At 40.2% G+C, this 17,312-nt stretch overlaps 1 protein-coding gene across 1 annotated transcript; it reads right to left on the bottom strand.

The window, feature by feature from the left end:
* Positions 1 to 4,713: 4,713 nt before the first annotated feature.
* Positions 4,714 to 16,999, bottom strand: LOC139638861 (prolyl 4-hydroxylase subunit alpha-1-like; the record flags this gene model as incomplete). The annotated part of the gene is made up of 8 exons (XM_071512887.1): positions 4,714 to 5,645; positions 6,629 to 6,725; positions 8,296 to 8,364; positions 8,561 to 8,626; positions 9,359 to 9,412; positions 9,932 to 10,031; positions 13,786 to 13,856; positions 16,823 to 16,999. Coding segments are annotated over 8 exons (705 nt in total), but the record flags the coding sequence as incomplete, so codon positions are not given.
* Between the last annotated feature and the right edge of the window lie 313 nt (positions 17,000 to 17,312).

Here is a 17,312-nt window from a genome sequence, read left to right as displayed (position 1 = left end):
TCTCACAGCTCGCTCCCTCATGTTTACAAAACCAAAGAGTCGAGAGAGGAGAAGATCCAACGCTGGTGGAGACAGTTTGGGTTTCACTCTGAAGTTTGGACTCGTCTCTTCCCGGGTGGAGAAGATTTATACAGACTCTCTTCTCTGTTGCAGCTTCTCTGTTGTGGTTTAGGCTGATAAGTTATTTTTTACATAAAAATGTGACCTAGTGCAGCTTTAAAGTTGAATGTGTTACAGTCACAACCCCCCCCAGCCTGTCAACTATAAGGTACACTACCAGTCAAAAGTTTGGACACACCACGTTTTTCTTTATTTTTACTATTTTCCACATTTTAGAATAATAGTAAAGACGTCAAAACTATGAAATAACACAAATGGAATTATGCAGCAACCAAAAAAAGGTGTAAAACAAATCAAAACTATCTGATATTTTAGATTCTTTAAAGCAGCCGCCCTTTGCCTTGATGGAAAGTCAAAGGCTTTGGAAAGAAATTCATACATAGGATCAACTTCACTATTTATATTTGTCTGAGAAACTAATTTGAAGCATTTAAGCAGAAGCCTTAAGATCAAAATGGCTTTAAGAGAATGAAAAACATAGAACATTCAGTCAGGTGGGTCCAGACTATTGACTGGTAGTGTGTGATGAATATTACAATGTATTGATGAGTATTATTGATCCTTTTCACAAATTGGACTCTGAGTTGGAAGTGGATACAAGTCTCCCTGCTCCTCACCTGAACTGTATTCAACTGCTTCTTACACTGTTTCAGAATCTACACAAAATGTATTATGAAGAGATTAAAATACTTTTTTTTTTCCACTGTTGTGATTTACTGCTGATGACTGTGGTAGAAAAAAAAGAGATATCAGTAGAGGTATATGAACACATCAGGGATTATTAAAATGGTAAAGAGTACAGCACAGACCAGCGTTCTTCAAATCACATAAAATTTATTTCTCTAGAAAACATTCACTTCACTCACACGTTCATATACAGGAGTGCAACTTTCACACATTCCCTTGCATAAAATAAAAGCCGGGCTGCTTCCCCTTTAAACACAGGACTGCCCCAGTGTTACAGCTCACAGGTCAGAGAGGGAGGGAGGGAGGGAGGGAGAGAGAGAGGGAGAGGGAGGGAGAGAGAGAGAGGGAGGGATGAATAAAAAAAAGTGTAAAAATATAAAATATCCTACACCTTCAAGCGCACAACTGCCTCTTTGATTCCTTTGGATTTGATTATTTCAGGAGGGAAACGTTTAAACCAGACCATTAACCTAACTAATCATAATTATTGATAAACAGACATTTTATGGCTTCATCCGGCGTTCGTACAGCATGCATTTCCTTCTTGAACATAGAGCTGGGTGATAATTCAATATTATCGTTTATTATTACTTTCAGTGGAATCATATGGTGATGATCTTGACAGTTCTGCCGTCTGAACTGATGATACAAAGCTAATTTGATTTAAAAAGTCAGCTTTGTGTGACATCACACCTAACATTACCATTCAGTTCAATGGAATGAACATCAATTTGATTATTTAATGTGATTTTGCATATGTCAGCCACATCATGATATATCAATATCGAAAGAAATCCTCATGATTATTGTGATATTGATTTCAGACACATCACCCAGCCCTACTTGAACATCATACAGTAAAACCAAATGGTGTGTTGCAGCACCAAACTCAGTAACACTTTACAACGGCCTTAGTCCAGTGTATGAACCTGTGTATTAACACACAGTGCACACAGGTGGAAAGTAACTAAGTACATTTACTTGAATACTGTACTTAAGTACAATTTTGAGGTACTTGTACTTTACTTGAGTATTACCATTTTATGCTATTTTATACTTCTACTGCACTACAGTTCAGAGGGAAATATTGTACTTTTTACTCCACTACCTTTATTTGATAACTTAAGTTGCTAGTTACTTTGCAGATTATATTAAAATATATTCTGAACTGGGCCATTCTGCATAATGAGTACTTTTTACTTTTGTTGCTTTAAGTACATTTTGATGCTAATACTTTTGTACTTTTACTTAAGTAACATTTTGAATGCAGGACTTTTACTTGTACCAGAGTATTTCTATCTGTGGTATTTCTACTTTTACTTAAGTAAAAGATCTGAGTACTTCTTCCACCACTGACAGTACACAATATCACTGTGTAGGTAAAACATCACTAACATATAATGTACATACAACAGTGTAACAACATTTTAAGGAAGCCATTTGAATGGTGTGTTACACTGTTGTAAGTACATCATGTATTAAGGAGATTTTCATCAAGTACCCACACAGTATTAGTGTGTACTTACAATACTTTTCCATAAGTTAATACACTGTTGTAAAGCAAAGTGTTACCAAATGTGATTTTTCCAAGCTGCAGTAGTTTCAGCAAACATGCAGTAAAACTTCAACAGACGTTACCGTTCATAATCTCATTCAAATGAAGAGAAACCAGAGGAGTGGCAGAGAGGTGAACGGTGTGTGTGTGTGTGTGTGAAGGGGGAGAGGGGAGGGGCAGTGGCAGAGAGTTCACATAAGAGACATAGTGTGCCTTCCTAAAGATTCAAATGTCAGTGTTTATCTGTTGTTTGTCCCATGGAGAGAAGTGAATGACCTCCAGGCTGAAATAGCCTTCCTGGACAGAGCTGTGCACACACGCACACACACACACACACACACACACACACACGTATTGATTGGTGGAAGAGGGGGGCGTAAAGAGACAGAATGGGAGGGAGAGAGGACAAGAGAGGGAAACTTATAGATCATGGGTGTGTGAAAGTAGAAGGGAGTGATATGATGGAGAGAGATTGTCAGAGTCTGTGCAGAGAGAGAGAGAGAGAGAGAGAGAGAGAGAGAGAGAGAGAGAGAGAGAGAGAGAGAGAGAGAGAGAGAGAGAGAAAGAAAGAGTGTCAATCAGTGCTAATAAATTCCCTTCCAAAGCCCTGATCCTCCAAAAGCAAATCCTGTGGTCAAATCTTTACATAAAGAAAAAACAAATAATAGTATAATCAATCTCTGTATCACAACCAGTTTCCCAATTACATTTATACCACTGGAAACCAGGAGAGATTACTAAGGGTGGAAGTAACTAATTACATTTACTCACGTTACTTTTTGTGTACTTGTACACAAAAAGTCAGTAATTTTACTTTTACTTAAGTAACTGCAGTTTTGTCCTTCAGTCCATTTTAAATCCCATCCATCACAGAACAGATTGTGTGTCTCTCCATCAGCAACAGAAACCGGATCAACGTAAACTGACAAACTGTGGATCCATTCACAGAGAGAAGAGGAATCTGACTTTAGTTTGTTTCTGCTCTTTATTTTGTCGTTTCTAATGTTTCCAGTGAAAAGAATCCAGTCTGAACTCTGTCCTCTCTCCTTTTAGAATCACATGGAAAAGATCACAGCTGACAACGTTCTCTGTTCTAAAGAGGAACTCAGGATATATTTTATCAGCATATATTTCACTTAAGTAAAATATCAGCAAAGTAACAGTACTTCTATTTGAGTAGGATGTCTTAGTACTCTTTCCACCCCTGGTGATTACGAGCTCTTATTCTGAAAAGCAGCACGGGGCTCTGAGCAGAAATCGTACGTCTCCCCTGGAAAAAAACAGAAAGCTTCAGGGAAAATGGCAGCGAGCCAGTCTGTTACTTAAGCGTGACTGGAGCGGTGACACGGCACATTGTCTTGGCATGAAGTCATAATTTTCACTGATGCCAAACGGCAGCAGCAGCAGCAGCAGGGTGGCAGAAAACAATAGAAACTGTCTGCCAAGAATTGATTGTTGCGTTGTTTTTGTTAGTGTCGGCCATATGCTGGACATGTTTCATTCTGTATGCAGACAGAAACAAAGAAATGCACTTGGTGATACCACAATGCACAAAGTAACAGAAACACAGCCTCTATGGGACACTGGTGCGAGGCTGTGGTGGGCAGATATTGGACTGGTTAGAGTTCAAAGGTCAGAGGGACACGACAGCAGACAGTATACAGGCAAAGTGACAGTTTCTTTTGCTTCTGTCTTCACTGAAAACACCGTCAGGCACAATACACTGCTTCTGTTTCGGCTGAGAGTCGATGAGAGAGACTCACATTCAGACTATCATCTTATTTTTCTGACACTTAGGACACTTTGGCTTATTTGATTTAGGCATCAAAACAGCATCATGTTTCAGGTCTAGGCTACGACAGATAGCAACGTGAGGCGCTCACACACGTAGCATGGTAATATTGTAATTTTAGACTCTACAGTATTTTAGACATTTGTACAATGCCAGTAAATCTGTTCCCTGCCCAGGAAAGATAACGTACGTCGTGACCTGGACTGGACTGGTCTGGACTACAACAGGCAGGACTGTAGCAGGGCATGAGTTAGGGTGAAAGGTCAGAGAGGAGAGGGACACAACAGTGCATCAACAGGACTAGGTGACACAAAAAAAAGATAAAAATGAAAGACAGAGAGAGAGAGAGAGAGAGAGAGAGATGGAGTGAGACAGAGGCGGAGTGGAGTCAGTGTAACATTGTATGGTTGCCGTGGTAACGTGGTTTCTGATTTCCTCAAAAACTTTCAGAAGCAGAAAATAAAAAATAATAGATGCTCAGATGAAGGCTTATGCCAAATCTCGTTGGCTTGATAACAATAGTAACAGGTAAAAAAAACCCAAAACAACAAAGTCTGAAGGTAAAGTGAAGAGGAGACCGTACGTTCTTCACTAAAACAATAAAATAAAATAAAGTTGGTAAGGCAGGAAGCAAATGGAAGCAGCTGCAGTGGTATTTTGTTGCTACTAAAGTGAAATCTGTCATACAAGTCCCATATTTTTCAGAGTGTTTAAGAGAACGGAGTGTGCAAAACCCACAAGAAAAAGGCACAGATGTGTTACAACACACCACAGATTAGAGTTAGACCGATCGATCAGGCCGATACTGACTTGTTTTAAAATATCAGATAGATAGTCAATGTCGTTTTATGTTTTTGTAAATTCTTTGTTTAAAAGGCAGTCATGTATTCCCGGAGTTTCCTTTTCATCAGTCTGGGTTTCAGTGGAGAGTTTTAGTGTCCCTTTTCCACCCTGACAAGAAGAAAATCCTGGAGTAAACACTGAAAACTGGTAATTTTTTTGGCATGAAAACGAAAAAAAATTAGAAGATTCTGAATACTGGCACAAAATATCAGCTATCGGCGACTTCACTCTAAAAATATCGGTATCGGCCTTTAAAATCCTGTATCGGTCAAACTCTACCACAGATGCAAAGGCTCACACACACACACACACTCACACACTCTTACATTCACGCTATGTCAGAAACACACACACACACTCTTCAGATAAAAATAAATGTGTCAGATCACATGTGCAGCCAAAGACTCGGGAGTCGAGCGCTGAGCTTGAAGGGAGGGAGGGAGCGGCGGCTGTGGAAAGGATCAAACGTGTGTGTGTGTGTGTGAGTGTGTGTGTGAGAGTATGTGTGTGTGTGTGTGTGTGAGAGTGTGTGTTGGGGGGGTGATGAGGAGGAGGAGGAGAGCCGGTGGGTCCGTTGTCAGGCCGTCTCGTCGAGGCTGCAGCGCCTTCTGAACTCCTGCCCCCGTTCATGGATCCACTTATTAGATACTGCAGAGAGAGAAAAGATAATAAATACAACAATCTTCTCATTTATTACATTACTTCTGCTAGATATATATATATAATAATTGGTCAAAATGTAATAAAATGTCCCTCTAAAATGCAATAAAACATGTTAATGTTACAAGCTGCCAGATAATGTGATAACATCTTCAGACTGTAAACTGCTGATTCATTCTCAGGAAAACATTTATTACAATATCAGGTTTTATTACTTTTTGGACTCACTAAGAAGGACAGTGTATTACATTTTGACAAGTTTGTATATTAAGCAACAATTATTACATCTTCCATTTGTTTTGAACCCACTACAGAATTGTCTTGCTGTGTAAAACTATCTTCTGTCACTTATCCTTTTCTTTATCATCTGAAATTCCTTTCATTTTGCTTCTGTTTGGCGTTCTAATTTTGTGTACATGGTCGACTTTGTGTTCCTTGTTGTTTTAATTCTTGTCTTTGTCTTCAGACTGCAAGTTCTAGCTGGTTACCTCTGCCAAGGAGGTTATGTTTTTGGTGCCATTTGTTTGTTTCTCTGTTTGTCTTTTAGCAGGATTACGGAAAAACTACTGGCCCGATTTTCATGAAACTTGGTGGAAGGGTGTAGCATGGGCCAAGGAAGAACCCATAAAATTTTGGAGCGGATCCGGATCCGACTCACGAACAAGCAATAATAGCACGAACCTTGGCGGAGGTCTGCGCTCTCTGAGTGCCCTTCTAGTTTATTTAACTGGACAAATTTCATTGGCTGATGACATTTCCCTGTGCTCCGTCAAAAGTTCAGCTACTTTCAACTTTTTTTGACGGACTGGGTTGTGTTATTTTCGCGCACCGCTTTCCGTCAATCCATGTCATGCGTGAACGCATACGTCTCATTTAAATATATGGGATATTATATGGGCTAACTGCGAGAACACAGAAATAGTGATGAAACTCGAATAAACTTATATACAGGATCAGTGAAGTTAACTCACCCCACTTGTTGCCGACCAGAACAGGACAGGCGGCGTGTCTGGTCCGATAGTCTCCTTCTCCGCTGGGGAACAGATTGTACCAGAACACTGCCGTCCCCTGGTGAGACACACAAGGAAACACTTTACTTTACTTCACTTTATTCCAGTGTAATAACCTTTGTATTACCGTCTGGAAAAGAATTGGAAATACATGCTAATACTGTGTAATTAATGAAGGTCTCCTGATACTTAAAGTGGAATGTCACCCATTTTCAGTAGTAAAATGTGTCTTTCTCTACCCTTCAGGCAAAACGTTTTTCAATATAATGTAATGTCAGTTATCAAGTTTGGATCTAAAACCTGAACCTGGCGATTTGGATTAGGGCTGCAACTAACGACTATTTTCATTGTTGATTAATCTGTTGATTATTTTCTCGATTAATCGATTAGTTGTTTGGTCTATAAAATGTCAGAAAATGGTGAAAAATGTGGATCAGTGTTTCCCAAAGCCCAAGATGACGTCCTCAAATGTCTTGTTTTGTCCACAACCCAAAGATATTCAGTTTTCAGAGAATTTTGACTTATTTTTCTTTAAAAATTACTCCGATGAATCGATTATCAAAATAGTTGCTGATTCATTTAGTAGTTGACAACTAATCGATTAATCGATTAATCATTGCAGCTCTAATTTGGATTCAAACTGAGAGCGTATTATTGATCTTCTGGTGTCCTGCCTCCCTCCTTTGAGTTTTCTCACCTCTGTTCACCAACCCTGTGGTCCTCTAACCACGGCCAGCAGCAGCCCTAACCAGTCACATCTCAAACAGAATCAGTCACCTTTTAACACCTGGAGTGAAAAGTTAACTACAGTAGACAAACAGCGACACTAACTCTCTCTAGCTGAGCAACAGAGCAGCTTCACTGTGCTTTATCCAGACAGCTTTTAATGCAACAGAAAATACTGGGTGTCTAGTCTATTCTCATAGTAGCATTATAGAGAGCTTTCAGGTGACATAACACACCTTCTGGCGGCCATATTGGAAGTCGTCACCTCTTGGTAGTAATGGCTGTGAACAGTTTTTGCCTAGAAACTGATAATTTTGCCACTGATCTGATCAATTTAGGGTCATTCTGTGTAGAGTGAGGGTCAAAACGATAATTTTAGGTTTAGGGGTCTAAAAGCGACACTGAGAAAGGTAGCAGCTCCACTATTTTTCTTTTACAGAGAGACTTGGAGGTAGACTACAAGATTCTGGCAGTTTCAGCACTTGTTTTTGTGAGTGATTAATTTTTCTGAAAGTTTACAGATCAATCACTCCAAATCTATCAAAGATACCTCAATATCCTTTTCCTTCCTGGTTTAAAATAGAAATATCTCAGTGTCTATGGATTTGCAAGGCCCTGGGTGTTTATTCTCTTAGATAATGAATGACCTGTGAATATAGAAAAAAAAACAACTGTGATGTTTTGTTTTTTTCCTTCATTTTCAGCTACTGCCATAGGCACACATCACAAAATCAAGTGCTGAAAAATAGTGTTAGCGTTAAATAGTTATAATACCCATAACATTTTCACACAGCCAATTCTCCAATGTTCCTCCATGATGGAACCAGACGTGGTTCATAGGAGATTTGTGACACAACTGCAGAGCCTCTGCACCAGTCCAGTGTAGAAATGTTGCACTGTACCTTTTTGGGCCAGACAGCAGCTCCTACATCTGTGAAGACTGTAGCTCCTCCTGATGCTACATCACTCATCTGCAACACAGAGGAGGAGAGAATCAAGCTACAGATACAGCGGCAGCCACTGTAAAAGTCAGCCTTAATGTATTTACCCTGCATCTATCCTGCTTTAGTACTATAAACAAAACTCAGGCACTTTAAAGAGAAGATATAATTAAATAAGGTAAGAAATGGTTAGAAGACAGAGATATATATATGTATATTTACTGACATAAAGGAGCCAGGTGGCGATGCGGTTTCCGGTGCCCAGCTCTTTGAAAGCGTCTGGCTCATCTTTCTGCAAAACCAGAACAAGAGAATCAATTTTAATGAGGAAGCACATTTAGACCGGTGGTTGTCAACCTGTGGATCGAACCCCCCTGGAGGGTCGGGGGAAAGGATTTTTGGGGCGTTGAAGGGGTTGAGATGATTTCCTGGACCTGGAAAAAAGTATACTTCCAATGTATACATTTAGTATAATGTTTTTCTTCTGTGCTAAAAGCCTTTATTCTTGTGAATAACAGCACTTCCAATAATTAATCAAGTGAAATAGCTTAAAAAGGGAGAACTGAAAATAATTTGGTGTCAAAGAATTGCAAGGACGCATTGCTTTGTATTTGGGCATCGCAATCCGAAATGGTTGAGAATGACAAATTTAGACCAGTCATGAACATAGCTGGTGAATTTGCATCTAGATATCATTTTATAATAAGCTGCCCTTGTTTCTTCCTGCCTAATGCTTTGCATAGGATCAAGTTTTACACCAATATGAAGAGAAATTATTATAGAAACGCATTCAAAGCTGGCAACAAATATGCAAGGATCTCACAAAGAGCTGCTGGCCCGATTTAATGAGACACACTGTGTAGAGGTGACAATTCTGCTGTCCTCATGAATGTCAGAGTCAGTATTATAGTGACACACACACACACACACACACACACACACACACACACAATCATTATAGGCACCCGCTCATGCTGCTCACGTTTCCCTGACAGGAATAAACAGAGAGATGTGTGTTATTTACCCGTCCAAAGTCGAAGTGAGGCTCGTACTGCCCTCCCACGCCATAGTTAGCCACCTGCACACACACACACACACACACACACACACACACACACAAAGTTACAAAACCAATGACAGATGCATGTACAAATAATACACAGGTCTGTATTACACTTTTAAAATCTAACAATACTGGTCTGTACAGAAAGTGGGTCTAGGGAAAGTCATAGGGAGATATTTTAAAGCTGAGATATTTCAGTTCTAAAATTGAAAACAGCTGTCAATTAACAGCAGCTTGGCTTTCCCGGCGTTAAAAGGGAAGACTGACTCCATTAACACCCACAGCTCATTAATAGGGACACTAATAGGCCAAAGCTAATTTAAATTTATGTACTTTGCAGCTTTTCCGTTTCCTCTCAACTCTCCTGTGGAGCCACAAACAGACTTTCTGGAGACATTTTGAGGGATGGAAGAGACTCATTATATATAGGTTCAAAATCAACTGAACTAATCCTTTAAGAACTGGATTTTCTGTGCATGTAAATGTAGCCGCTGCCTGCCGCTGGGTGCTGGATGTTTACGGAGCGGCGGTTACCTGCAGCTCCTCGGCGGTGGTGACGTCCAGGCCGGTGATGTCCTCTATCCTCTGGTTGATCTTGTCCACCACCGGATGCTCATAGGCTGCGAGCCACGCACTGAGACAAGAGAGGGGATTGCACTGTCTATCCGCGCGTATCGCATACTTACAAAACATTTCTGTAGGGTAACACACGGGTTGATGCAGTGGTATAAGAAAATTGCATAGTTAAGTGTTATTGAGCAAAGCGTGACGAGCAAAGGGAAACAGGTTTGAATGGAAAAGAGAGGCAGGGAGAGAGAGAAAGAGGTGCAAGTTGTGAAAAGGAATTTGAATTTGTGATTTGACTCAAGTTTGCCTTTAGACTGAGCCTCATGTATGAGCTAAAACAAAATACATCAAGCCGTCACAGGATTAGACACACATGGAGTCAGAGTGTGGCTGTATGTGTGAACCGGTCAGGACAGGAGGGTTGAGGGACAATGGAGAAGAGGGAGTTATATTAATAAAACTTCTTTTGAACGAAATTGACATTTTTTCCCCCCAAAGGGATACTGAGGCTTTGTCCACACTAATGCGGATACATTTGAGTTTTAGTGTCGAAAGTTTTCCGTCCACACTAGCGTTTTTCGAAAAGTCTGCCTGTCTACACTGAACCGCCAAAACCACATAATTTTCATCCATGGGCATGCACAGGCCGTTTGGGCCACTTTCCATTGGCTTTCCGCCACCAGCATTTTTAAAAGCTTGTTGTTTACAGAGCGATAGTGAAGAACGAAGTCCATTAGCAAGTTATGTTTCTGGAAAAATGCCTAAATAAAGTAAAGTAAAAAAAATCATGGTCATGGTAGAGTTGTTCTCTATTGCCGCTTTTCCACCGCATGGTACCAGCTCAACTCGCCTCGACTACTTGTTTTTGGTAGTACCACTTTGGTTTTCCACTGCAGATAGTACCCCCTCAATGTGTTGGGGGCAACTTTAAGTATTAGTTTGTTTTTCACTTTAAAATCAAGGGTTATTATAATATTCCTCGACTGTTTCGGAGCCAGCCATGAATCACATGACAATCATGCACCTGAGATCACATGACAATCACACATCAGTGTTTTCAAAAAGCCCCGTTTTCCCCGTCTGCACTACAACACGAGACCGGTGTTTCCAAATGTATTCACTTAGTTGGGACAGTTTTATAGAAAGCTCTGTTTTCAGTGGTCGAAAATGCCGACTCAGTGTGAATGGAAGGCCAAAACGGAGAAATAAAGACGTGTTTTCAAATTTATCCGCATTAGTGTGGACTAGGCCTGGGATTTTAGAGGCTTTTAGAGTTTTAGAGGATGGAAACAACAGCAGTGGAATCTCAAAAAGGCTCAAAACGCTCACTTAGTTAAGACAAAGTGGAGTCTGATCTCAAGCTCCGCCGCCGAGCCCCTTACCTCTTGGAGACTCTGTAATGGGCCGTGGTCAGTTTGCCTGTCTGAGGGTCATGCACCGTGGCACATCTTAGCTAGCCCGCCAATCACAATGTAGTTACACAGACAGAGAGGGAGAGCGAGAGAGGGAGGGAGAGAGAGAGAGAGAGAAAGAGAGAGAGAGAGAGAGAGAGAGAGAGATGTCACTAGCTGACACACAGAGACGTTGTTTGACCATGCTATAGTCAGGGAGGCAGCAGGGTGGTGTAGTGGATACCGGACCGTCCCGCGACAGAAATGTCACAGGTTCGACTCCTTCAACAGCCATGTGTCCTGCTCACATGTCCTTGAGCAAGGAACTGAACCTCTACTCGGCTCACTGCTGGCTAAAAAGCACCAGTCGAATGCGGAAAAGTGTAAAAATGTAAACGCATCTTAAAGAGTATCTAAACTCCAAACTAAAATCAGTGTAAAGATTTGGGTTTTAGTTCCTCTTTAAAGGGAATGTTCAGTGATTTTATAAGCCTTTATAAGCCCCTCTTAATCACTAATCAAGCCCCTCTCAGAATGTGCCCAAAGGTTTTACTTTAGCAGTTGCCTATTATCATTTAGCAGTGCTAACAAGTCAATGGGGTATGAAACTATGGGCCTCATGCAGCAACATTCTCTTAAATTTCTCTTCTATTTTCTCTTAATTTTCTGTTAAGAGAAAAAATAAGAGAAGTCAACTCCAGATGCACCAAACGTTAACCACCCTTAACCATCCAAATTTGCTCTTACCCAAGTGTGCTGAATGATGAATCCCACTTCCCCGATCTCTAAAAACTTGTTCTCTGTAAGGTCTGGATGGCCAAAGCATCTCAGAGCAGCATGTAAACCATTCAGAAGCTGAACGCACACAATATCATCCAAGGGTTTTTATAGTCTTAATTGGGATCAATGGACCAATAGTATTTCTTTAGCCCACAAATTTAATAATCCAATCATTATAATTACTCTAAAACATATAATAATCTAAATTTGATTATATGATATTTTTTTTATGTTCCTCAAATTTAAAACTTATGTTTCCTTGCGTTGGACAAACAATTTGTGGACTGTGAGAACGAGATGTTTTTTTCTTATCTTGGTAAGAGTGCTCTCGACCACTCGTAAAATTTTCTCTCACCTAAGAGAAGAGCAAAATTAAGAAAACATTGATGAATCTCAGAAATCAATGGGTACTAACAAAACAAGAACAAATCGTGGATACGAACAAAAACTGCATAAGGACCAATGACTCTTAAAATCACTTTCAAGCCATTCCATACTCTTCCATAGCTGTAGTAATATGTAAGAATACGTAATAGAACTTGCTCAAAGCACTTTAATGGGATTTTGAATGCAATGGTTTCATACCCCATTGACTTTCTGTTAACAAATGCTACCGGAAGGCTGGTGCTGATTTCTCAGAGACAAAAACTCTGATGTAACAATGTTATTGTTATAATAGTGGACACAGTGGTTAGTGATAAACAGGACCGGTCTCTAAAAATCACTGAACCTTCCCTTTAAGTGGAGATGCAGTGTGTCGACCATGCTGACTGATCTACAGCAGAGACATGAAGCTGGTATGAATGTTTAGATTCCCCTGCTGCCTCCCGTGACGATGTTAAAGAGACAGAGTCAAACATTCAGTCCTTTGACTCCCTTTCCTTCCTTGTGAAATAAAGCAGTGGCATGATCCTTGGCAAGAGCAACAACTGGAAGCTAAGAGGAAGTATTACCTTTTTTAATACCCCAAAATAGGTTTTGGGGTAAAATAGGTTTATCTTGTGTATAGATAAATATTTAATATCTATATAATACAGGGTTCCCACACCGTTTCACTGATGAAATTACAAAACTTTTCCATGACTTCTCCATGCCCCTTTGCAAGTTCCCAAATTTGAATGAGACTGAATTAAAAAGTAATCATCAAACCATCAGCTACACTAACTTTAAGCATTAGTTTGTTTTTGTTTTTCACTTTAAAATCAAGAGTTGTTATAATATTCCTATAAACTGTTTCGGAGCCAGCCACAGCTTCTTGTAATATTTTGTAGCATTCAAGAAAATCAACTTCACTAAACTAAAATTCCATGACTTTTCCAAAACTCTTCTCCCTTTTATCATTTTTCATCACTTCTCCAGGACTGGAAAACACTATTTTATAATTCCCTGACTTTTCCAGGTTTTCCAGGAGTGTGGGAACCCTGATAATAACTCTCCAAGCCCTCATAGTAAACCTGTAAATAATTCTAATAATACAACATCCAGCTGTTTGTTTGTGTGCTCTTGCCAGGACTTCAGCTAAAACAGAGGGGAGGACAGGGTGCTGGATGCAGAGATGGGTGGGTGGGTGGGGTCGGGGGGGTCAGGAGGGCGGGGAGGGTGCTGACCCCCCCCCGGGTCGGCGTCCCTCCTGGCCGGGCGCGGTCTTACCTCTTGCTGATGCGGTAGTGGGCCGTCTCCAGCACACCAGTTATGGGGTTGGAGATGGTGGCGCGGCGCAGCTGTGGAGCCAATCGGGCGACAGTTACAGGGAGACACACACTGACTCCCCGCCGCACCGAGACTCGCCCACTCTCTCCTCATCTACTGTCGCACTGTGCTGGAGCTTTTTGGCCCTGCTGAGCCCCTGTACTGTGGCTGTGTTTTCTGTTTTGTGGCATCGTGGGGTTTTGGCGAAATTGCTGTGTTGTTTAGGGCTGCAACTAACGATTATTTTCATTGTCGATTAATCTGTCGATTATTTTCTCAATTAATCGATTAGTTGTTTGGTCTATAAAATGTCAGAAAATGGTGAAAAATGTGGATCAGTGTTTCCCAAAGCCCAAGATGACGTCCTCAAATGTCTTGTTTTGTCCACAACCCAAAGATATTCAGTTTACTGTCATAGAGGAGGAAAGAAACCAGAAAATATTCACATTTAAGAAGCTGGAATCAGAGAATTTTGACTTATTTTTCTTTAAAAAATTACTCAAACCAATGAATCGATTAACAAAATAGTTGGCGATTAATTTAATAGTTGACAACTAATTGATTAATCGTTAATTAGACAAAACGTCAGAAAATCAGATGTCATGTCGGGTTTTCCAGTCTGTTTTCCTGTGTCTGGTCAGGAGGAAGCTCCATCATATCAGAGGTGGAGACACTGATATAGATATTTAATTAAAGGCCAATATCGGTCCAGATATATCAGTCTAACCCAAGTTACTATGCCATATTTTCCCAAGAGTGGCATAAAAAAAACTTTGCTTTTTCTCCTTATTCACCTCATGCTGCTCCGCCCACTTGGCTATCTTCCCATTCAAAGGCACTTATAATCGTCCTTCTGATTAAACGCCAGCTAGCTTGTCTGCTTGCTCATCAATATGGAAACAATGAATGAAATACGGGGAAATAAATCATCTAAACTGCAGCAATCGAATGCCGTAACTGTACCGCATCCATCTTCTGTTACTGATTGGGTGGATGACGTATGAAAGTGGCCTGAAATACAGGGGCATTTTCAGATTTTCAGTTTACTGTCATAGAGGAGTAAAGAAACCAGAAAATATTCACATTTAAGAAGCTGGAATCAGAGAATTTTGACTTATTTTTCTTAAATAATTACTCAAACCGATTAATCGATTATCAAAATAGTTGGCGATTAATTTAATAGTTGACAACTAATCGATTAATCAATTAATCATTGCAGCTCTATAATCTAGCGATTATTTTTTCGATTAATCCATTCATCATTTAATCTATAAAATGTCAAAAATAATGACAAATGTCCATTACAAGTTACTAGAGCCTAAAGTGATTCTTCAAACTGTTCACTTAGTTTGACCAGCAGACAAAAATCTTGGCATTTATGAAGCTGTGACCAGCAATTTTGGTTTGGTATTGTTTAATGACTAAAACGGTTAATTCATTATCAAAATTAGAATTGATACATTTTCTGTCAATCGACTAATCGATTAATCAACTAATCGTTTCAATACTACATTTGTTATTTTGAGTAGTGGAGAATGATATGGCGTCGGTTATGAAACTACACTCACTAACAGATAAAGAAAAGAGGGAAACATACACACAAGCTCAAGGACCCAGATTACAACAGGAAGACCTAACCCTCCATATTGTATCTGTCCTGCTCTCGGTGCTGCCATGACTACTGAAGCTCTGACGCCAGCTAGTGGGAAAAGACATCTAGCACATTGAATGTCTACCTGTCAGTCCAAAAACCTGTGGATTTAGGAGATTTAGGAGAAGTGATGACAACGCAGACACCAAAATCATCTGTGTATACCGTGTAGATTGTTTACTTCTCTGATCCCTGTTAAAACTAGCATCTGACCGACATTTTAATAATAACAAGATGAAAGTTGAAGTTTTATTCCACGGCCTGTAGATTCATGAATTTTACAAATTAAATATTATCATGAGCAACCAGGTATTCGTCCGCAACGCAGTGATTTTTGTTATTTCTGTACTCCTGTCTCCTATCACCTTCATTTCCTATGGAAACAGAGTAAGTAGTTCCTGCTAGTTCAAAAAAGTACTTGCTTATATCGTGTTTCATGTACATTTTACCAGTCTCTTACACAAAACTACCAGACTTAGCCGCAGATCATTTAAAATTACTTACCATTTAGCTTTAGACCTGCTACAAGTTCTCATTTTCTCCGTTTTTGAGATAATGCTAGTCACCTACTATCACTCAACATAGTGCAGTGGTTCTCAATGTGGGGTCCGGGGACCACCAGGGGTCTTTAAGAGGGTTCCAAGGGGTCCCCAGAAAATGGATGAATTGTTAAACTTCAGTATTATTTAATTTACAGGAAGTTAACACAATTAGAAAATGTAGAAGAATGACTGTTTTGATCATAGTTTCTATGTTATCTCTCTACCTACAATACAGATAGTCATGGAATTCTGGACAAAATCGTATCTGACAATAAAAATATTCTCAGATTTGGGTCCGAGGCTCTAATGTGAATTAAATTATGCCTCCTTGATATGAAAAAGGTTGAGAATCACTGACATTAGTGTATGCTAAAGTGTTAGCATGGAGCACAGGAGCAAAAGATCTACCAGGGACACATGGATGATTTTAGTGTCTATGTTCTCATCACTTTTTTATCATTTAAATCGACTAAAGGGCCAAATCTCCCAAAAAATGGTGTATTCTGTTAATATCGTGTCTTCAATATGAGTTTGATAATATGCAAACGGCTTTTTCTACATAATTTCTTGTTTTGTGAATGAAAAAAAACAAAAACAGAATCCTTCGTCAGCTTTTATTCCTTTTCCCAGCATTCCTCTATCATATGCGATCGTTCTTGACTCACAGGAGTGTTTTGTGACATCTATTGTTATTGATGCTGTGGCTCTACGCTCCTTCCTATTGGACGGCCGCGAGGTATCGAAGCTCATTCTACTGTCGCGCGTCCGCTGCAAGTCATTCTGGGTAAGAGAGCTGTGTACTCACCCTGGGTTTGGCCAGCTCTTTGACCTTCTCTATCTCCTTGTCCGACACGATGTTGTGGTAGCGGAGGATGAGGGGGCGGTCCCACTCGTCCTCCTGCTTCACCGGACCAATCACGTACAGCGGGTGGCGGTCGTTGTCAAAGTAACGGCAGAACAAGCGGCTCTGCCTCCGAGGAGTCTGGGAGAAAGACAGAGAGACAGAGAGACAGAGAGAGAGAGAGAGAGAGAGAGAGAGAAAGTGAGAAGAAAAGACAGAAAAAGATGAATTCCAAAATCAATATTGTCTGTGTGTGTGTGTGTGTGTGTGTGTGGGTATGACATAACTTACTTTCAGGGACACACACCAGACTTATGTGAAATTGGGGACAAAAGCCGTGTCCCCAATTGGTAAAAAGCTGATTTTTGGGTCAGTGGTTAAGGTTCGGATTAGGGTAAGTCTCCAGGAAATGAATGTAAGTCTATGTAAATACCCCAAAAGTGACTTAAGTAAA

This window comes from Centroberyx affinis, unplaced genomic scaffold (genome assembly GCF_046629955.1).
Source record: "Centroberyx affinis isolate AG114_WGS23_722 - 3 ecotype Tasmania unplaced genomic scaffold, CSIRO-AGI_Caff_v1 ptg006604l_1, whole genome shotgun sequence".
In the NCBI taxonomy this organism is placed as follows: Eukaryota; Metazoa; Chordata; class Actinopteri; order Beryciformes; family Berycidae; genus Centroberyx; species Centroberyx affinis.
The sequence above is the reverse complement of the archived record's forward strand: the minus strand, read 5'-3'. Positions and strand labels throughout refer to the sequence as shown.